Consider the following 23,248-nt stretch of genomic DNA (forward strand, 5'->3'; position numbering starts at 1 on the left):
TCACTAAATCCATACGCCAAACATATGGATTGGGCTGTGGGACTGGAGCCTACACTTGTAAAAAAGCGGATAAAAGAGCAGAGAATTGTACACTAAAGCCACTGACACAAGAGTTTGTCTGGTTTCATAGAAGCATTATTTAATCAAGCATAGGAAACACATGGTATTCTTTAGGTGGCATGGTAACTTATGTTGGATCTGGGAGATTTTTGTAGAAGTGGGTCTGATAAACTCCTACAACATTGGGGGTTACAAGAGGCTTGAGGAGCAAGACTGCTTATGCAGCACGCCTCAACAAGGTGTTCGTAAACATGAATCAAACACTGCGTGCTTGATTAGCACCTTTGTAGCACCAGTGAATTACTGGAGGCCTCTAGAAATTGGACTGATAAGATATATTGTTGTAATCTTCACTTTCTGTGAGCAAGGGTTGTATCTCTGAAGGAGTTCCTCTTCTCTTCTTCCGACAGGCCAGGATGAGCCCAGTGAGCAGACCAGTAATGATGCCTCCAATCACAGCTGCTCCAACCAGCCAAGGCCAGATCTGACGGGCTTGCTCAAGGTAGGGTATTAAAAAGTCGTGGAAAGACTCAGCTGTGGGGGGAAAAAAAAACAAACAGAAAAAGCAAGTCCTTTTGCATGACGCAATGTACTATCAGTTTATAGTTGTACAACAGATCATACTGGAAGACTGAGTGAAAAAGGAGACTACACTGGTAAAAATTGTCTGAAGGACACAAATAGTTTTAAACAAATCTCTTTAGTCCTTATAGTCTGTTTCTCAATCTTTGAATTAAAGGAAGGAATAGAGTTCACTGTCCCCAGCGCTCTTTATGGTTTTGTCAAAACTGTAAGACTATAACCCAAGAAGTCTGATACACTAAGGCCAAACATCCTGCTAGCTCAGCATCCTGTTGGCAACAATAACGGAAGCAGAGGACTAGGGAGAGTTTAAGAACAGGTCAAGCCTATTACAATCCTTTCACATAATACTTATCCAGCCTCCAACAATTTGCAGCTCAGGGATTTCCTGAACCAGATGTGATGTTGCCGTATGTAATAGTCATTGGAGGTTTATTATTCCTTCCCTCAGGTGTTCCAGCTGCTCTTTGAACTTCTATCACAACTTCTTGCAGTAAGGGGATCCCTGCCTTAACTACATATTGAGTAGGAGAAAAAAAATATTTTTTTCACTAATTTTGAACCTGCTTGTTTCATTTGATAGTTCTTGTGTGGGGAGACACAGTAGATAACTGGTTGCTCTCTGCAGAAGAAATCCTCTTTCTTTGGTGAATCCAGGGCAGCTTCTCACTGGTTAGATAATCATCTGCCTTCTTGCTTTGTAGTATGAATGTGTGTGTCTGTGTCTGTTTTTCTCACTATGGCTTAATGAGTTATGAAAGCCCTGCCGTACAAGGCTCTCATTCACGACAGAGGTTGGAAAGTGACCTGTTCACAATGCACCCAGCCACCTTTGGGCTTGAATTTGAGAAATGGGAATACCTGTCCCCTTGGGCCAAGGATAATTTGGAATCTACATCACCCAATTACTAGCTGTAATTACTATTATTGGCTGTAATAACTAGCTATTGGGGGGGAAAAAGCACCTGTCTGGGCATCTTCTCTGGCACCCTCTATGATGGTTTATGTTTTGAATAATGTTCTTGCATCTGGTCTGATTTAGATGTATCCAACCATATTTAGTGCAGTGTACCCCCACAAAGACTACAAATGTCTTCCTGCCATCTTGTATTTTCACTGGTGCCCAGAAAAGTAATCTCATATATCTTCTTAGATCATGGTGCTTTTGAGTGTACACTGTTATGTGCTTTTGGTTTGCAGCACCTTTAAGGTTAAGCTAGCCTCAGCAGTTAATATCTGAATCACTTTCCAAGATGTAATTCCAATTTAGTCTTAGTTTAGGCTGAATATAGTTCGTTTGTCCCTACAACTAAGCTTCACTTTGGGGAATGTTTGGTTGCTTTTTCTCTGGTTCTTGTTTTCCAGTTAATCCAACTTTGTATTCTGAGACTGTATTTGCGAGAGTCTGCCTGTTCAGCCTTCTGCTTCTGACCTCATTAGACATATAAATGCTATATAACAATAAGAATTTTTTTTAAAAAAATCAGGTTCTTGATGTTTCAGAGTGAACCCCACAAGCCTCTGGATATGAGGTACATTATCTCTTTCATCCTTCATTTCTCATCTATCAGAGGAGGACAGTACGTACCATTCACTGAATCCTTTGTATTGTGAATATAAATTAATATTTCTGCAAGACTCAGCTGCTATAGTGATCAGCACTAAAGAAAAGTGTTAGAGGAAACATCTTCAGGATAGCATCTTAAAAGTGTGCAATAAATCATGCATTAGGCTACATACTGCTTAACTGAGAAAATGAAAATCAGAAATGAAAAGGATTGGCTATCTGGTTCTTAATGAGTTCTGTCTATGCTGTGTAGTGAATGAGGTGGGGGTCTGGGGAAAAAATAGTGTGACAATTAAAGATAATACATACATGTAGAAGTGGAGGGTGAATTATGGCTATACAGACAACTTTAATGCTGGCATTTCTTAACGTTGTGTGCTTGGCTTTGTAATTCAAATATTTTTTAACTCAAGTCTTTTATGTTTATATTGCAAACATGTCTAACTTAGAAACAATCTGGCTGTTTAAACTGGAATATGCATATTGTAAGAGAAAATTGATACATAACAGGAACTTGATACTGTTTTAATGGTAAAGAAAAAGAGAATTATCACAAAGTTCTCTTCCTTGCAGAATTTATCTGGGATATGAATCTTTTCAAAGTAGTGTCTTAAATTTGTACTTTGTCCTTGAACCATTTCTCTCTTCCATCAATATTAGTTGGAGGCCTGAGTATCTTCTTCCCAACAAAACATAACACGACTTTGAGATGATGAGATGTCACATCTCACGGCAGGCCCTTTCAGAAGGAATTAATCTATTTTATTATATCCTGGTAATCAGTCAAACATGTCCTTCTCTTGCTTTCAGCCTCAGTTGGTATAGTTTCTGTAATTAGCTCACAGCCAAAAGCCACCTCCTGTCATCTACTGCCTGGTTGTTTTTGCCGCACAAAAGGTGTTTGGCATCGCTGTCATAAAGTTGCCATGGCAACTGTTGGGTATCAGAGGACGGAGCATCCCATAATCTGTTAATCTGTGACTCTGTCACAACAGTAAACCCATGATGTGGCTGACTTTCCCGCCAAAATCATGCAAACTGGGATTTCAAGTATTCCATTACCATAATTCTTTAATCTCTAGATGCAAGATGCAAGAGTGTAGCAACTGTGTTAGCTGATGATTACCCAGGAAAAGTGTCAAGGGAGCGTGAAGGCAGGCACGACACATAGCTGTTTTGTGGGAGATCTTAGCCAATGCTGATTCCATTCCTTTTATACCAGTATTTAGAGTCAAATGATAATCCTCCCTGGAAGCTGCCATGAACATCGATTAAAACTGCCCTTTCAGTCAATAGGTTCATGACAAAGAAACAGGAAGCTGGGTCGGGCTGGTGCTTAGTATCTATCCTCCTATTAGTGACTAATACCAACAATATCTCCTCATCTTGCTCTTTCTGATAGGAAAATAGCAGTGATTAACCTCAGCCATGGTCTTAGCACTCAACTCTTGACATACTCTTTCTTCTCGAAGACAGCGTTGGCTCTAGGTAGCAGCAACAAATCATTTCTTACTCTTAATACATCCAACTGTTCTTTTTAAAATGTAATTTAAAAATACCAGGCAGTCAATTTTGTGTGGGTTGCTGGATGTCATTGAGAGGGCAGGAAGCCACAACAGTGTAATTTTAAGGTGAAGTAATGTGTCTCTCCTATATTTAAGGTAATAATGTGGACTTTCCATGACGGTTGCAGAAAAAACGTGCTATGGTCCATCCATTATTGGGCATCCTGTGATTCTTCTTGTGGTAATGTCAAACTACTTTCTTCATATAACAGATCTCAAGGATGAAAAAACTCCCCTAATATTTAATTATTTTTGGAAAGAATATTTATATATTTTAGATGTCCCTTCTATGTAAACTACAGGATGGCAAAGTCTTTCCAGGGTTAATTCCACAAATCAGAAATGAAAACTCTGTAAAACCAAGAAATAAACAGAACTGATTTTCTATCATTTGTCTGTTGCCATAGTCCCACTGATATGTTTGCAGTCTTCTACTCCATTTGACACGCTTTTCTACTCCTAACATGGGTAGTTAATGGGCTTTAGGTTTTAAAGCAAACCTTGAGGCAGCACAAACATATCTTATTAGACCAAGCTTGCAATTTTTTTTCTTATCCTGGTGAGCAAGTTCTTCCTGTTTGGTTTCTGTCGTTTCTTGTGTGTGTATGGTTCACTGATCTTGTCGCTCTGGGTGGTCAAAGGAAATACCAGTGAGACTTCCGCAGTCAGAACTAGGAAGAAGAGGTTGGAGAAATTCAAGTTATGGAGTCTCTCCTGTCTTAAGGCAGGATCACTTGTCTTTGCAGTGATGGACAGTTCACAGCTCCCACAGATTTCATCAGTCTCTGCTCACTATTACAGCTTGGAAAGTCTTTTGTAATGTTGTCTTCTGCCAACAATACGAGAAAGTCTGGAGAAGACCGTCAGCCACAGTCCACTGTCTTTGGACTGCAAGAGGTGCTACGCAATGGGTGGTAGTGGGTTGTTTATGGCAGAGGTACAGCGTCTAATGGTGTAAACTGAAACTGCTCCCTTTCAGTTCTGCCTTCAGCCCATGGTGGGTAAATCAGGAAACTGTGACACAGCCTTCTTCATGTGGCTGCCTCTGGAAACAGTGAGACTCAGACCATTTCTGCACAGCTGACAACAGCTTTATAATTCATTTTTCAGTACTGAAGATGGTCAGAGGTTATCCTCCTGTTATTTGTGCATAGTTATATTGATGTGGAGTCCTGCCCACTCACTGACAATGATGGCACATCTGCAGAGTAGATTACTATCAAAAATTGATTACTTTGGAATATTGAGAGGAAATAAATCAAATATTCCTGAGTGCATTTATAGAGCAATACTGTTTACTTTTTTGTTTTACAACTTCAGCTAACACTTGCACTTCATAAGCGCTCTTTCACAGTTTACTTATATGAATTCTAAAAAAAAGAGGTGAGATCTGGCTATAGGATACCTCATATTGCCACACTATATGCTACTAGCTGGTTAATACCTCACCAAAAGATAGTTTCCAATAAAACAGTTTTAAAATCCGTATTTCTATTCCTCCATTAAGCATCATTATATAACCATCAAAATATCTACTCATTTTCTTATTTTTTTCTGAGAAATATATTTTTACATCCTGTTTTCTTTCGTTCTCTCCTCCTATTTTAATTAATTTTAATCAACACCTCCTTATGTCTGCCTGAAGAAAACCCAGGGCCAAAGTGCTCTCCTCTTATCTTTTATTTAACTCAGAAATGTAAACCACTTCCCAAGCCAGCATTTCTCAAGTATTGTCACCTTTAATTGCTTTCTATTGTCCTGCCATCCACATATTACTGTGCATATCACTGTTTTATCATAGGCTATTACATGTGTAACATCACCCTTTCACATTGTGGCCAAGAATGTGTGCCACATTGCTGTTGAGGTGGGAGACTCAGCAGAGTCCCTCCATGGTGGTACCACATTTGCCAGCTGATATATTTTCTACTTGCCTGAATGTGATTTTGCAAGCAAATTGCTGAAGAGCCAGAAATAGAAATGAGCTGGAGTCAGACTCTGGATCTGAGCTCTCCTCCTGCACATATCCATGAGCAACCTGGCCTTCTATGCTGTAATCACAACGCTCTTATCCTCTGCTTTGCCCTGAGTGTCAAAGATCCTTAGTTAAGGTGTCCAAAAATTGCAACTGACAGTTAGATTCCTGGGTTTATAATTGGGTAGCTGCCTGCTTTTCCAAAAAAAAATGTGAATCACCTGGCTGCACATGTAGTGGCCATCAAATTGTTCCCACTGAGAGAGGGAGATTTTCTGAGGAAAAGTCAAGGCTGTATCTACGAATTTATCTGTTCCTATTTCTAGAAGGGAAAAAAAAAATAGAAAAGACTTAGTCTAGGCTCTGAAATGTGAGTGCTTGGAATAGCTCTTGCCATAGAAAATTGTTTTGACAGCTATTGCTAGGTGGTGCCGTTAGTCTTCCAAATCTTTTTTATTGATGCTAACAACTGTTCATCTTCAGCAAGCTGTGTGAGTTGTGGTAGTTTTACAGTTCACAGTTCTCGTGTCAAGGAAAGCTGGGTGTCTGCTCTGGTTTCAGCTCAGATCAGCTCCCCAGTAACTACCCTCTGACATGTGTCTTTGATTCCTGAGGGATGGATTTCCACACGCACTGTTTGTGACCACTTCTGCTTCAAGGATGTCATATGTATAAAAATAAATGAAGCTGCAATTAAAATAACCACATACTGTCACACACTGATTTGCTTTTCAGTGGAAAGTAGGGTTCCAGGCATCAGCTTTTCCTCAGGGGAACAGTAACAATATAATTTAGCATTAAAATGCCGCTTTGTCATTGGATTCTTTCCAAATTTTATTTCTTGTAACCAGCTTCATTATACTCCGTGTAGCCCTGCTTCATCTCTACCAAGTCGCTGGTGCTGTAACGCAGAACTGCTGCCCTTGATGCTTTCCTCCAGCTACTTCCTTTAAAAGCAAACAAGACCTGGCTTATTCCTCACTCTGTCCTGTCCTCTGCCTTTCCTCTTCCTCCTCGTCTGGAAGATCTGGAGAAGTTCCTGTTCACTCCTATATTCCTCTGAACAGGAATCCAGCGTTCTTCTCTGGAGAAAAGTCTGGGTTTAAACACTGAGTACTGATAAAAATCCGTATCGGCATTTTGAGATTCCAACCCGTTTTCCATTTGTGATCAGTTCTTCCAAATAAGAAATGGCTTAAGCTGTCTTCTTCTCAGTGAGATTAAAAAGGGGTTGAGCGACGTCTGAGGATTATCTGGGCTTTCTAAATGAGGCTGAATTTCACTCTTTGTGTTGATCTTTAAAAATAATTAAGGAACTACTTTCCTTACCTCTGTGTTAAAAACATAGGCAGAATTTAATAAGAATTTCATTCTGTCACCATGTACTCCCCTGGGAAAAGGGAAGAGACCAGGAGGCAACAGAAGTTAATTGTTAAATGGTAAATTGTTTACCATTTGCTTCCTTTTGCAATACTAACTCAGGACTCAGTGCTTCTGAAAGTCATGATATTTGGCACTTTTTTTAGCGGTACAATTTTAGGAGTAATGTGGTTTTAGGAAACTAGTGGCTTTCATAAAAAAAAAGTATAAATATTTCTGGTCTTGTTCAGGAATTAAATTATGGTAGCAAGAATAAAAATACAAAAAATGCTACTAATAAGACCAAAATAATAATTTTGATATTATATTTGAAGTATTTATTAGATTATTTTCAGTCTGAATACTTGGGATTGACCAAATTGTTTATGGCATGTTAGGAGAAATATTGACTTCTGTCCCTGGCTTGTAGTACTAAAACAGTCTTAAAAATTGTACAGAAGAGTTCCTTTCATTGCACATAAAATGGTCAAAAACATGTTTTCTGGATGACTTTAAATTACAAGCTAGATTTTACTCAAGAAGTGAACGAACAAGATAAATGCGTGATTGGACAGTTTATCAAGTATGCAGAAACCATACATCTCCATTAGTAAGCAAACGCTGTCAGAAAAGCAGGGATGCCCTGAGAGCTAATATTGTTTCGATAAAGACAAAAAGCAAACTAGAAGAATGCTAGCATCACTAAAATGCCCCTGGTGCTTTGCTATATAGTAATTGGACTTTTTCAGCTCTTAATTGCCTTTTAATTGAAGACACACATTCACAGAAAGTTTTCTGCCTCAAACAGGGAAAGCAAACATGCCCAGTAGCTACCTGTTCAGTGGCCAAGGCTTTGAAAGGATAACTGTATCCCACATCCCGGGTAGCTTTTGGCAGTGGTCAACATAAGAGATCTGATCATTCCAATGGTCCAGTTGTATAACGAATTGGGACAAAGTATCTGAGCAATTCTCAGTTCCAGGCAACATTTTATCTTTTTATCTTTAACAGAATTTAATCCTTCCCTTAGACAATAAGGAAATCTCTGCTACTTAAGCAAAACTACGAGGTCCACTACTCTGAGCACAAGACCTGATCTACCTGAGGTTCCCCAGCAGCTACAGCCCCAAGGGCCTCTGTCTTCCTTGTGCCTGAGGACAGCTGAAGTTAAAACTACCTCTGAAAAACAATGCAAGTGAAAACTGTCACTAAACAGTCCAAAATTACTTTGATTAAATGAAGTGAGCATTATGATTTACTCAGTTGCATTCTGTGTGAGGCAAACACAAAGTCAATGGATCACTGTTTTAAGTGCTGCACAGATCTTGTAACAAGATCTTGGTACCAAGATAAAATTCATCTTGGTACCATAGATCTTGGTACCAAGATGAATTTTAATCTGTGTATTTAAGACATCCCATTACATTTGTAAACTAGAGAGCTTTGCATCTGCCCTCCTTTAAATCATGTCCAGAAATCTGAAAATCCCACTGGTTCCTATTTGTGTTGCACTGTAACAGCTGAGCTGGGCAAATGATAAACTCAAAATCCAGCACTTCTCCCCAGTTCTGATCATGAGCTGACCATTTGGGTCAGATTCTGCTCTTAATAGGGTAAGAATAGGATAGGATTGATGTCAGTGACTGATTTTTTGGTTGGAACTTTTCTAATGACTCTACATCAGACCAGAAATGTGTAAAGAAGCAGGTACTGTTTGGGACTATATTCAAGAAAAAATCTAGAATTGAAAGATTTTTTAATATCTTCTCATTTTATGGACATATTTCAGGTTATAGGCAATAAATGTTATATTTACCCAAAATAGTAACGTTACCTGATTCTTGCAGATACTCATAGTCATACCCCAGCTCTCTTGACGATTTAAAAAATTCTCCATTTCTGTAAAGGGGGATAAAGGGAACCATGTAATTTTCTCGATTGTGCCCAATGGGTGCGTTGGCTGCTGGGTAAACTTCTAGCATGGGCCTGTGTCTTCTTAACCATCGCTCAAAAATGCTGTAGAGGAAAAAGCATGTCAATTAATGATAGAGATTGGCAGAAATTTTCTTCTTGAAGATTAAAAAAAGTATTGATGCTTTTTTTTTTTTTTTGTGAACCCTGAGGACAAAGTGGCATGCAATCACTTGTGTTCACGTGTGTGTAATGCTTTCCAAATCATTTGGGGTGAGCTACTTCGGTGCTGAGCTCCTATGCAAGCCTACACAAAGCGAAGGCCTGCGGTGCTGCAGAGAGGCTGAATGTGCTTTTTACATTCTGTAAATGCAATTCACTGTCTCACTGTGACCTGACTGCAATTTGTGCTCAGTAACTCACATGATTGTGAAAGACAGAGAGAAAAGGATTAAAGACCTCAGTCCTTCCTCCTCACCCTCAGAAATACTTATGGCTGGTTGCGAATGGTCTTGTCAGCTACTCAGTCCTGTTCTCCTTCCTCTATTTTCTTACCAAGGGTTTTCACACCTGCATTAAAGTATGGCTACACCACGTTTGGTTTGAGATCGCCAAGGAGGTGGAAACACCTGAGGAAGACAGGATAAGCTATATGAGTCCAAAAACATAAAGCAGGTCAGCTGTCAGGAAAGAGTCTTTCTCCAGCCATAGCTTCTTCCTTGACCTTGGTGTCTGCGTAGTTGTTTTACATATTCTCACTTCTGTCTCCTGGCTGCTGTTGTGAAGCTATTTTTAACCTTTCTTAAATATGTTATCCCAGAGGTGCTACCACCATCGCTGACGGGCTTGACCTTGGCCAGTGGTGGGTCTGTCTGGCATCTTCTCACAGAAGCCACCCCTGTAGCCCACTCGCTACCAAAACCTTGCCACGCAAACCCAATACCAGCTGTTACCCACACCTCTGACCTCAGCTGCTCCTTTCCATTTTTCTCTACCAAAGTTTCTCCCATTAGCTGTCTGTCAGTGCCAGGCTGTATGTCTGTTCTTTAACTTGCAGGTAGAAAGCTTAAAGGCTGCAGTTTGGGAAGAGAAGAGTTTGTATTGACATTTTCAAGTCAACTACTGGATGTGTTTTGAAAGCAGAATTAACAACCCTCCAAAACATTCTCAGTTCTCCTCCTTTTGTGCCTGAGCTTTGTCTGCTCAACTCTTGACTTTGTTCCAATCCTCAAATCCTTTCCCTGATCCCCTGCTGCTTACACTGTGACCTTGGCTTGTCAGCAGACACTTGGACGTGCTGGGTTGGAACAGGGGAGGTGGCCAGATGCTGAAGGGGGAGCAGATACAGGTGTCTTATAAGTGAAGAAAGAGGACCCTATGCTTGATCAGAAGATTTTGGGAGGAGAGGATTATCAGCATCAAGCTCAGGGAGGGATCACTGAATTCATTTATCAGTTATGAGGGACAGAAATCACCTAGAGAGACCTGTAGACTGTACTTTGAGATCTTGGGTCAACAGTTGCTGCTCCCTGACACTGGCCACAGACTGGAGGACAGATACTTCCCTCCTCTCTTGTAATTAGTAACCAGCTGTTCAGGGACTCAAGTTATCTCAGAAACACAGATCCTAAATTGAAGTGCTCAGCAGTATCAGGATCTCTGCAGAGCAGCCAGGGATTCTGCCGGTAGAATTTTACCTCTTGTCTTTGGGCAGAAATGTTGAGAAACACCCTGCTTACCCCTCCAAATAAAAGCCCTCTCACACTAATCGAAAAAAAGGCAGAGCCAAAGCCTTGGTTTTTTTTTTTTAGGATCAAAAGATTGAATAGATGAAAACATCACTATGTTCATACACCTCATCAACCCTTAACAAAGCAGGTATTCATCTTGATTAAAATCTTCATTTGTGGCTCTCATCTTCAGTTAACTTCATCAGCCCTGTCTTGAAAAACTCTTGTCAGAATAATAATGTTCAGCTGAAGCTTTCAGATGGATAAATTTAAACAATGATATCAAGGCTTCAGCTGCAGTTTTCACAAGAAAGTTTGAACAGAAACTGTAATCAGATTACAACTTTGGAGAAGAGCATAGAGAAATTCAGTAATCACTAAAAAAGGCACAGGATGTTAAGGAAACTAGGAAAACTAATGTCAGGGGTTTTGCTTGAGGGGAATAGGGATATTTGTCGGACTCCATTCCTTTCCCTGCCTGGATTTTACTCGTGTCTTGGGCAAGGCACCCTGACTGCCAGTGCCTTGTTTTCCTAGTAGTTGTAGATGAGAGCTGAGGTAGCTCTTCTCTGCAGCACAGGGCTGTCAGAGGTACAGAGATACTTTGGTTATGAGGACACGGACATTTTTTAAGAAGGCAGAGGTAGGACTTGGATCAGGTTTTCAAAGTCTGGTGATGATAATCTATACCCTAACTTTTGAATGCTCAGGGGTACTTCTTGGGGTCTGATTTTTAGAACAGGCTGAGCAGCCACATTCTGAATAACTGAAGGACTGATGAGCACACAATTCAGAAGTAGAAGTCATCATTTGCCTGAAATAGCTGTGTATGACATGCCGTGAAATGCAGCATCCTCTCTGAGTGACTTAAATGTTGCAGTTTCATAAGCAGTTTTAAGAAGAACCCTTAGGCCAGTAATTTTTCAAGCAGAATGCAAATGCAAAGCATTTCCATGGAAATGAACATATGTACTTTTGGATTCGTTCATTTGCAGTGCAGTTCCCACATTAGCTATCAAGCTTTTCTTAGAAGTAGCAACAACACCAAATTGTCTGCCTTTGCAGCTGATCCTTAGATCTAGAGGTAATCGTATGCCTCTAATTACTGACATGATGAGTTGTGCTGATGCACAAGATATGATGCCTAATTCATTGAGTTGTTCATATAATCTTTACTGAAATGTTTCATCTAACATATCTGTATGCCACTGTAGAAATCTAAGAAACATCCATTGAGGTTTTGAGAGTCACACTTTCCATTACTGTCTTTAGAATAGCTAGGCCTGGGCGTTTATCTTGGTTGTTTTGGGGGGTTTTTTTGGACACTTTGAAAGATTAGGATCATACTCTGCTTGTTAATAAAGCAATTGGATGAAGTTGCATTTATTCTTTCCACTTAAAGTCTTGTTCCCAGCTTGTTCAGTAAGATGGGCTCACAACACTCATTTTTCCTTGGCAAGATAAAGCATGATGCTCTGTATTTTCATGAGGATCTTAATGTTTTTCTTCTTTTGCCTGAGAAAACTGACAGATTTAATATATCAGTAGTGTTTTTTACATTCTCATCTGTTTGCATTTCTCCTTTTAAAAGGGAGGCACTGCCATTTCCATGTCTTGCTCATATTTTTTAAGAAAAGTTATGAAAGAAGGAACCTTACCCTTGCCTTTTAAGGAAGGTTTCCCAGGTGACTGAAAAAAAACCCCTCCCGGTTGCATCCAGCTGGGGAGAAAATCCATGGAGAGTGTATGACTTAAGCTATATCTCTGCTATGAAGTACAAATAGTTCTTCTTGGGCACCATAAGCCATTTCATATCAGAGTTACATTTTATGACTCCCAAACTGAGGCTGTTAACTGAGGGTCCTGTCATACATTTTTGACAACTAAAATCCTGATGTAGTCTACAGCTTTTGCTATCAGCCAGGAAGTGGCATTGGCACAGTGCCCCTATCCTTGGGGACTTTTCTTAACCGAAAAGACTTGGGCCAAAAAAATGTATATCTGGAGAAAATAATCACATTGGCTTTTGTTTCAGAGTACTAGAACCACTCTTGTAGGTCACATTCTCCATCCTTGGCTACATTTAAGGCAATTAGCATCAAATGTGCTCTCATTCATGCAGTACTATCCTTTTTGTAGGCAAAGAGAACACATCTGAACAGCTACGAAGGATATCTGACAATTCTTTCATGTGCCTTGGCCTACAGAAATGATTGCTTTATCTGATAATGGGCACATGGTTTCCATGACAGAAACTCCATCATCAGAGTGTACTTTCATCGTCAGATGTTGACCCAGTTACTGTTGATAGAAGTTTTTATTTTCTTCCCTTGAAAGCAGACATGTTGTAAATTATTTCCTTTTACTACCTAAAAATATATATACTTCTTTTCTGTGCTTTGCTCAGTAGCCACAAACTTGGAAGAGCTTACATCTGCAGAATTAAATCTACATGCAGAGAGACAAAATGTTGATGTAATTAGCTGATCCCTTCGTGAAGTGACAAACTTTCTGGTAGAAAAGCCAGGATTGCAGCAGAACAGCAGACCTGAACTCCCTGGAATTGTTGGTTATCTTGGCAAACCACTGCTATTACGTTCTCTTGTATGAACCTGTGTGTTCTCCCCTGCCCTGAGAGCCTGACAAAGTAGGACTATGAATTAAATGACATCTGAAGGGCCTTTTAATTCCACGTTTCCTCCCTTTTTTGACATAATGACACCAAATGTAACAAAAAGACAACTAAATAATCAAACAAGGGCTCTGTGATATCCAATCTCCACTTTTCTTCTGTGTAAAAAAAGTATTGAGTAGAAGTTTAGTGGGAGAGAAATCTGTCTGACTCCTACAGCAACCTGGTTGGTTACTTTCTTCCTCAGTATATAGACAAAGAGGGCAAGCAGATAATTAGTTATTTGTATAAGGTAGGAGTAACACTTTTCCAGGGATGGAGACTTTTTCAGCATTGCAATCCCAGCTAGACTCGCATTATTTGGGACGTGTTGGCAGTGCTGAAGAGAGCAGATGGGATGTGGGTATGACAGGGAAGACAAGGCAGGATAAGGGAAAGAAGACAAGAGCTAATTAAAAGTCATTGGGAATTTTACTCAGGGAAAGGAAACAGGGAGAATCCAATCTGAGATCTAGAAGGAAGAAACCATAAATCACCCAGAGTGACAACTCTTACCTACAAGGGTCACGGGCAATCAGGACATAAGAAACAGAAATTTAAAATATGGACATGAACTAAATGAAATGGAGATCGGTCTCCCGATAGTCCTTCTGCCCTCTGTATTTCTTTGGTGGCAAGCAAAAGTGACTTGAAAGAGGTAGCTTTTATTTAAAGACCTTGAGCAGATTAAAAAAAAAAATTCTATCTAGATTAGAGAAAAGACTATTTCCATCTGGAAGGCTTCTTGCTTTGCTTGAAGAAATCAAAGGGCCCACAGTGCATGTTCCAAATAAGAGGCTAAGGAACTGAAAGGGGTAGGAGAATAATTTGAATTTTGAAAGATGCCCTGTCTCACATTTAGTGCTCTAAGAGCCTCAGTCTCTAAGTAGAAATTATTTTGTAGGGTGTGTATTATTAAAGTAAATACTGAAGTTTTTAGAATTACTAGATTATGATGATCAACAGTCTATGCAAAGATTATTTTTTTGGTAAGAAATAGAATTTTAGTGTTGTAGAATGGGTTTTATTTAGACAAATTTAGGCTAAAATAATGCTCAATGTTTGTATTTAAACATTGGAAAAACTGATCTAGGGACATAATAAATTCACTCTCACTTAAACTTTCTAATTCAGGCAGAAGCCACATTCTTGATGCAGGAATAGCTAAGGGAGCTTATCTGATCAGAGGGGATCCCAAAAAGTCATAAAGGCAAAGAATATTCTTCCTGCATATTAGAGAAGTTTTAGAAAGTGTTAGAGGGCCCCGTTTTACTTTAAAGAAAATAGGCAGAATAAAAATGACTTGCCTAAGTTCACACTAGACATGCTGCGGTGGGAGTGGGACCCCAACTATGGGGCCATTTTGTGCCTGCTGGACTGCGATACCTCCTGGAGTCAGGTTATACCATTGCAAAGCATGGAGTCTCCATTGTATTTAAGTTTTTTTGCTATGTATCCGTATACAGATCTCTCTAACAGTTAATGAGCTTAATACTTGTGTGTGCCAGCACTGATAGATCTAAAGAGCTGGTATGTGGTAAAAAGAAATAAAAACTCCCACCTGGTATGTTGATGCTTTGGTAGTTTAAATTTTCATTCAAGGAAAATATACTTTGCTTTCGCAGAGAGTTTTAGTGTGGTAACGTGCTTTTACAGAGAAAATTAAAGCCATCTATAAAAGACATGGATATATAACTTCCATTTAATTGCATATAAATAGACGTGAGTATTTTCCTTGTTCTGCTCTATACATCAGAATATACAAAGTGAAATGAAATGAGCCTCAGTGGAAAATTAATTTGGAAAAAAAACCTTAGGTTAAGGAGTCGGGGGGAAAATAAGATAGATTTGAGGATGATTTTAAAAAAGGCCACCAATATATATTTCTGAACTCATATTATTCTACAAATAATATATGCAATGGGATTATAGCTAATGAAAGGATGAGTCAAGAAATAAATGGGAAATATCAAGCAGAGTATAAGAGCACTGCTGTATGTGGGCTGGATAACTTCATACTGTTCCAGATAGTGTTGTGTGCTCTGAAAAAAAGATGCTGCTCACATGAAGGAAGTCTTAAAACCTAGAGAAAGTAGAGAAAAAACAATGAAAGTAGACTTTTAAATCATTTTTAAAAGTGTCTTTCCTAAGAACAGTTTCCCAACAGCGTGCCTCCGCAGTCGTGAGCAGAGCTACACTGGACCGATTGTAGTGTAGGAGGAAAAAACAGACCTTAAATATTTGTTATTGAAGATTTCCTTGTATTGAACTACTGCAGAGACACTGACACATAGTGCAAACCCAACTGGCCCTTCAGGGAGGTTTTCTAGAATTTTCATCTGGTGTGTTTTACTTTGCTGGAGAGAGAGAAAGGGGGCAGAAGAGGGGTCAGTACCTCTGTATGAATCCCTCTGCCGTGCAACCAGGAACATGTGTGACACTCCAGGTCTCCCAAGTGGGAGAATGACAGTCCCCTTATGGTGAAGGTTCATGGTCACTCTAGGTCTGTACGACTACACAGGACACAGTCCCACTTTCCTCCTACCTTCTTGTCCTCACTTTCCTTGTAAGCATTTGCACAACCATGCCATAACCAGGATTAAGGACCTGAGTCGGTTTAAAACCAAACATCTCATTTGTTTTTAGTCGTTTTGGGATAGCTGAAGTGAGATAAAGTCACTGACCTAGTTCATCATGCTTTGGCATAATGGCCAGTATCAGCACAAGGGAGGAACAGAGGTGACCACCTCTGGCCAGCACTAATTAGTGAGCAGGCCTGTTTCTTCTTCTTAACCTATGTGCGGGGTTAAGCTGACTTAAAGCAACAGTGAAACTGTGTCCTTTGTTTCCCAGTAGCCTGATAAATTCATGCTAAACCTGCACATGGACAGTACTAACGGTTCAGATTCTAGTTGGCATCTTTGTAAGCCACTAATAACTTTATCACATTCAAATATGAAGCCATGTCACCAGTCGTGCCAGATTTGACACAGACTTTCATTCCTTATCTACAGTTGTGAGACTGAGGCTGGATCAGGCTGACTACAGCAGAAGGAAAGCAGAACATTGCTGCTTAGAGCTCATTTATAGAATTTATTTCAGTATTATGGGATCTGACATTCTGTAAAAGAAATCTGGCAAGCAACATGTATTTACATTTGGAAAGAACGGGAAAAGGAAACAAATTGAGGAAAGCTGAAATGCCAGTCCAAGGACTGTGATTACACAGTAGTTATCCCTTTAAAAGTTGGCACTAGACAGCTGGTATTTCAAAGTCAACTCAGGTAATTCCCATCCCAAGCATTTGGGAGAAACATTGGTGCTTCAGTCCTGGAAAAGCTGCTGATGCTGAGATTGTGAAGTCAAGGCACTGGACTGTTTGCCAATGTATGTGGTTGTATTGCAGTGCCATTTTTTTCTTTTTGTTTTAAGTTGGCTAAAGACACTACAGGGACTCTTGGGCAGGTTGTAAACAAAGTGCACTGGTCATAATGCAAGTGTATGATTAAAAATTAAGATGCTGCCCTCAATTATTGTGAGAAACCTATCCAAGGCCTCTGAAGTTATGTTTCCCCTGCTGCTGAATCACTGCTGAGGACTGCCCAGTCCAGTGCTCACTCTATGTCCAGTTCCAGATGCTGGGGAACAGCCAGGCTTTCACCATTACTTCCAAGCTGCAGCACACAGCAAGCATCCTTGGGCGCAACGTCGCTTCCACAAACCCTTGCAGTGCCCCTGTCACTTCTATGCCAGTCTCTGGATCAGCTACCAGAGAGACCTAGTTGTGCACGTGTGCATGTGTGTATGTATTTTCCCATAACAGACTTTCATCCTGGTCAGCCAAAGAGGGCAAGAGGACGAGGCTGTTGGTGCTGTTGGAATCTGTGAGTGCTGTATTTCTTGTGTTACTCTGTGTAGCTGGTCAAGCACATGTACATATACGCGTATGTATGGATATAACTGTTGTGGGAATGTGTGCCTATCTGGAATACATGCTCATCACTACTGATTGGACCCAAGAACATGGAGCTATGGTAGCCATATCACTGTTGGGCTACTAGATTTATCAGTCCCTAACACTTTAAACAGACTTGTACAAAACAGATAAAAAAGGATGCTTTAGCTGTTCCCTCATATAATGTGCTACTGATTTTTTTTTAGCATATATTCCCATGTAAATCAATTATATGTTTCTGAAATATGAATATTCATTTTCAGAAAAGGTCTGACCTACTTTGCTGTTTCCTTTTACACCACCTTCTGAATCAAAGGGTCGATTGTTTTTGTGGACCACAGTGCACTAGACCACCTGCAACACTGAGGGGCAATGTGCAGATGACATCAAGCCCCGTACTTATTCAGCCAGATTGACACTGGCTACAGGCTGCCTCCTAAAGGGCCGTTCTCTGGATAAGGCATAATAATGTGCACCATGCTGACACCTTCCCACCCATTACAAAGTACCACCAGAGCTGGGGAGCCATGTGGTGCCTGAGGATCTTGGCACTACTCTGCTTCACCATCCCACTACAAGGATCTGTACTTCCTTCCATCTTCTTTGTTCTCATTTATAGCATTGGACAAACTGGGTGCTTGGAAAATTCCAGCTAAAGTAAACAAGAGGGAGAGAGATAGTAAAAGTGTAGTCCCTACAACCAATCCCAGTTAAGAGATAACCAATGCCACTTTCTTTGCCCATGTCCTACTTTGTTGAAAGCTTCAAGGTTACTGCAGCTGCTGGGGTTATGAGATATTTTTAATATTCCCTCTACCAATGTGATTTAGAGGATTTAGTATCATATAATAGTTTGAGTTGGAAGGGACATTAAAAGGCCATCTAGTCCAAACCCCTTGCAATAAGTAGGGACACGTCCAACCAGATCATGTTTTTCCACCCTTATCTTTAAAATACTCTCAACACCTCTGCAGGGTTATTGAAAGAGAAAGGGTCTTCAGCCCTTCCAACTGAAGCTGTTCCTCTGTGTCAAACAATTTAAATATCCATAACCATTTGGAGAAGATGCAGTTGGATCTCTCATTGCTACTCAGCATGCTGTGCTGGTTTTGGCTGGGGTAGAATTAATTTTCTCCATAGCAGCTAGTATGGGGCTATGTTTTGGATTTGTGCTGGAAGCAGTGTTGATAACATGGGGATGTATTAATTACTGCTGAGCAGTGCTTGCACAGAGACCAGGCCTTTTCTACTTCTCACCCCACGTGAGGGGGGTGAGAAGCAGACTAGGGGTGCAAGAGAAGCTGAGAGGGGACAGAACTGGGACAGCTGACTCCAGCCAACTAAAGGAATCTTCATATCATATAACATCATGCTCAGCATATAAAGCATATAAGAAGGAAGAGGAGACACTTGGAGGGATGGTGTTTGTCTTCCCAAGTAACCACTACATGTGATAGAGCCCTGCTTTCCTGGAGATGACCAAACACCCACCTGCTGATGTGAAGCAGTGAATGAATTCTTATTTTACGTGCATGTCATTTGCTTTGTCTGAAGCTGTCTATCTCAACCTAAGAGTTTTCTCACTTTTACTCTTCATAGTCTCTCCTCCATCCCATTGAGGGGGAGTGAGCGAGCAGCTATGTGGTGCTTAGCTGTCTGATGGGGTTAAGCCACAACAATCCTTTCTGGTGCCCAGTGTAGGGCTCAAAGGGTTTGAGATAACAGCAGATTTGATTGGTATAAGGACAAGTCCATGCTGGAGAAGGTACACCTCAAAGCATCTGTGGCAGTGCATAAGGTCATTCTGGAGCACCTCAAAGCCTGTGACCATGGATAAACCCATGACAGAGCAAGTACATCCCTGGTGGGACTGCAGCCATGGGTAAGTCCATGTTGGAGCAGGTTTACTTCTGAAGGGACTGTGGCTGTGGATAAGGCCACGCTAGAGCAGGTGCATCTCTGAAGGCATTGTGGCCCTTGGATAAGGCCACACTGGAACAGGTGCACCTCAAAGTGACTGCAGCTGTGGATAAGTCTATGCCAGCTGGTACACCCCTGAAGAGACTGTGGCTTATAAACAAGGCTCCACTTGGAAGCAGGTACACCCCTAAGGGACTGCAGTCTGTGGATAAGTCCAAGCTGGAGCAGGAGCAAGGGGAGGAATTCACTGCAATGTTAAACTCTAAGGTCTGGTCCGAAGGTACCAAAGGTGGAGATTGTAATGGAAATATATTTAAATTGTTGTAACCCAGGATTTGAGTTGCATGCTATGGGAATTATTATTCTCATTTGAGGGCAGAGGGCTACATAGCTTCCAATCATTGCTCCAATAATCAGGTAGTGCTTCTAGTGTTTCTCTTCTAGAATAAAAAAGCTGGCAACTCCTCCAACCTCTATTGTGAGAAAACGCTCCCCAGGCACCTACGTCCTGCAGAAGGTTCAGACAAAACAATTCTGAGCAGAGATTTCTGGTGGTGGTGTAGGACCAAATGTTACTCTTCTCTTGGAGAGAGCTGCTGAAGTCCTGCATTTCTGTTCCCGCTGTTCTGTGCCAATTTCCATGAATCCCACCGTGAAATGCCTATCTCTTCCCACAGAACCCATATGGCTGCCTGGGGCTTTGACCCCATTGTGTATAAGCCTGGGGCACAGCTCCCTTACCACAAAGCCTAGCTTGCCAGGCAGCCCTGTAACCCACTTTCCCAGTCGATGAACATCACAGAAATATCCTTGTTTTCTGCCTTCTTGGAAAACTGGGTAGCCTGAACCAACAAGTGCTGAGCTCAGCTTACATTTGAGCGGTTGCTGATGGATTGCAACATAAAAAGCTTTATTCCTACTGGAAAAGGAGTAATGGATAAGCTGAGCATGACACATCACTCACAACACTAAAGGCAGAAGCAGAGTGTTGGAAATTGGGTAGGAATCTGTGCAGAGGAAAGTCAGTGTTCTCTAGTATAGGACTAGATAGTGCCTTGTCGTAACCCAGTTATTGACAAAGCAAGCTAACTCCTGAGGAAGCTTTTTCTGCACCTTTGCTGGAAAGAAATGGTGAGTTTGAGTCAGGCTTAGCTGGGCTGAGATTCAGTCAGATATCTCATTTAAACTCTATCACTTTTCTTATTCAATCCAGCCTCTGTTTTACACCAATGAAAGCCGACAATGGCTCTCCTAAGTGTGGGAGAGAAATCCTTGTTCCTTAAAATAGCTGTCATCATGTGTGTTGTTTAACCCCTTCCTGTCAACCAGGGCAATTTTTAGCTAGAAATATTTGTTTCTCATTCAGAGTTAAGTCTCTAATGCTGTTCAACACTGCAAAACCCAAGACACAGATGAGACATGATGGTGTGTCCTGTGTGCTTTGTAAATAAGGAAATACAAATGCAACCACATGTTGCATGAAAAAAAAAAAGTTAAAATTTGCTGGAGCGTATATCCTGTGTTAACTTTTTCAGGTTCATCCTTGCCATGGTTTGCAGCTAACAGAAAAACATCACTTGAAGTAAGAGATAGTACAAATGCCAGCTGCTCCAAAGTTTAATAACTAGTTTCCCCTGAAGAGAAAGATAAGAAGCAGATTAAAGTGGACTGCTCTGGAGGTGGCTGGACTGACTCTTTGTAATCCGCTCCCGTGCTCTGTAATTCAATTCTTTTGAGACTGAGAGATTGTCATTATTGAGGTTCACAAGGGCATGTAATATATAAATCACAACTACAGTCGCAAAGTGATAATTTCTTTTGATGAATAGAAGGTAGCTACACGTGGGTGAGAAAAGTACCATGTTTTCCTGTGATTTTTTACAATTTGAACAATTACAGTAGCTATTATTGCAGAAGTGCTGCAGGAAGGAAATTCAACAGTATGTTAGCTGTCTACATCAGAGCTTGTCTTAATCGCTGTGTCACAAGCAGAGCTTTCTCCTCCTCCAGTGTTAAGAGAATAGGTGAAGACTAACCATGTGGCTCTTGCCAAGTTCCAGGGCAAAGTAACCTTTCCTTTTAAAAACCACTAATCGCTTGCATAATATGTAGCGTACAAAGCGATCCATTCTATAACTGCGTTGGCTGAATTAAAATCTTGCAGTAAGAGCGATATGAAACATGCACTTTAAATGGGAGTGTTTGGACTGAACCTCCATATTATTGATTTTTAAGAGCAGAATAGGTAATTACAAACATCTAGCCTGAATAATGACATGGCAGGTGAGATTGCCAACTGCTGTATTTCCCATATAATCCAGGAGATGTCTGTTTAACCTTCCTCCTGCCATTCCCCTAGAGAGAGGTGGATCAGCACCGCTATACGCTTTATACATGCTTAATCGATAAAAAGGCCATTTATCTCCAGAGCCTCTTCCTTGTCCTTATTTATCTCTGTCTCCAATTCTGTATGGTCTATCTGTGGGTTGCCAGAGGACTTATCTAAGAGCGTGGGTTACTTTAGACGCAGATGCAACCTCAAGTGCACCATATAGACTCAGCTCCTCTCTGTCCAATGAGCAAAGCAAGGAGGTCTTCTGGAGGGGGGTTGTTCTAAACCTATACTCCTTTGCTTTTTCTTCTGACCACTGCTGTAGCCATGATACAGGTTAGATGGAGCTGTGGCGTGACCCTCCAAGGCTGTTCCTGCATCCCTTTGGGTGCTTTGCAATTGCAGTAGCAGGAACTGCTCAGGCTTACTAAAATAGATGCTAGAGCCCAGCTCCAGTACCTTAGTGTATGATTTGCCTTTGAGTCCCAGACACAGCAATAGCAAAGCAGAGATACTGGGGAGCTGTGTTTCTCAGCAACACCCCAACCTTCCCACTTACACTCTGTTTTCCATGGATATATTTATGTGGTATTTCGCAGTAGATGTGAACTCACTCTACCCACATACTGAGCCCACTTCAAGTGAGTCAGCTCCATCGAACAAGCCGAGTAGCTCTCGTTAACCTGCTACTAAGCCTGAGAGGTTAAGAGAGGAAGGTTAATAGCTCTGGTTCAATGCCATCCAAGGGCTTGTGGTAACATAGGGAGCATGTGTCTTCCTGCACATTTGTAGACATCCCCACAGGGAAGCAAAATTGAGACAAATTCTTCTCTGCTTTCATTTCTAAAAATTTCCATGCTCTATTTTCTCACCCCTTCAGTACTGATCTGCTCTGGATCTCATACTTGTCGTAGGAGTTTGTGTGTGCCAATAAAGCTTGTGACCAAAGTCCCTCCTGGCTCACCCTTGCATGAAATGTTCTGCTGGAGAGCAGTTTTCTTCCTCTGATGTCCCTCCTGGTAAAACAGATCTGGTTTCTGTGACAAGGTGGTTTCCAGCACAGCAGCTACTGGCAACAAGGTGATTTTGTTAAGCATCAAAAAAGGGTGAGAACTGGGCTATCTCGCTGCCATGACACAGAGCCTACTGTGCATGCTGATCAGGGGTCTATTCCTGGCAGGGGCTGTCTAATACATATAAGGTAGGGAGAAGAGGTCTGACAGGCAACTACCACCCAGGATACATTGCAAAAATGTAATTAATTCCCCTGAGGGCTTTGGAGGTGGGGAGAGAACTGTGTCCAGCTCTGGACCTCCCAACATAAGAAGGATGTGGAGAGGGTCCAGAGGAGGCCACAAAGATGATCAGAGGGCTGGAGCACCTCTCCTATGAGGATAGGCTGAGGAAGTTTGGGTTGTTCAGTCTGGAGAAGAGGAGGCTCCAGGGAGACCTTATAGCGGCCTTCAAGTACCTAAAGGGGGCCTAAAGGAAAGATGGGGAGAAACTCTTCAGCAGGGCCGATAGTGATAGTACAAGGGATAATGGTTTTAAACTAGAAGTGGGTAGATTGAAGTTAGGCATAAGGAAGATTTTTTTTTTACAATGAGTGTGATGGAACCTT

The 23,248-nt window shown here is 41.0% G+C and overlaps 1 protein-coding gene across 4 annotated transcripts in view; it reads right to left on the reverse strand.

The window, feature by feature from the left end:
• Nucleotides 1-373: 373 nt before the first annotated feature.
• Nucleotides 374-23,248, reverse strand: part of TYR (tyrosinase) — a 49,197-nt gene continuing 26,322 nt past the window's right edge. Inside the window, exons 4-6 of one of the 4 annotated variants that reach the window (XM_086742879.1) lie at nucleotides 8,943-9,124; nucleotides 4,568-4,575; nucleotides 374-589 (exon numbers count right to left, since the gene is read on the reverse strand). In XM_086742879.1, the coding sequence (XP_086599005.1) occupies nucleotides 374-589; nucleotides 4,568-4,575; nucleotides 8,943-9,124 (406 nt within the window). Of the gene's footprint in view, nucleotides 595-4,567; nucleotides 4,576-5,838; nucleotides 5,842-6,857; nucleotides 6,866-8,942; nucleotides 9,125-23,248 lie in introns of all 4 variants that reach the window. The other 3 variants (XM_086742863.1, XM_086742871.1, XM_086742854.1) reach the window with 3 other exon arrangements.

Source organism: Chlamydotis macqueenii, chromosome 1 (genome assembly GCF_036417535.1).
Source record: "Chlamydotis macqueenii isolate bChlMac1 chromosome 1, bChlMac1.mat, whole genome shotgun sequence".
NCBI lineage: Eukaryota > Metazoa > Chordata > Aves > Otidiformes > Otididae > Chlamydotis > Chlamydotis macqueenii.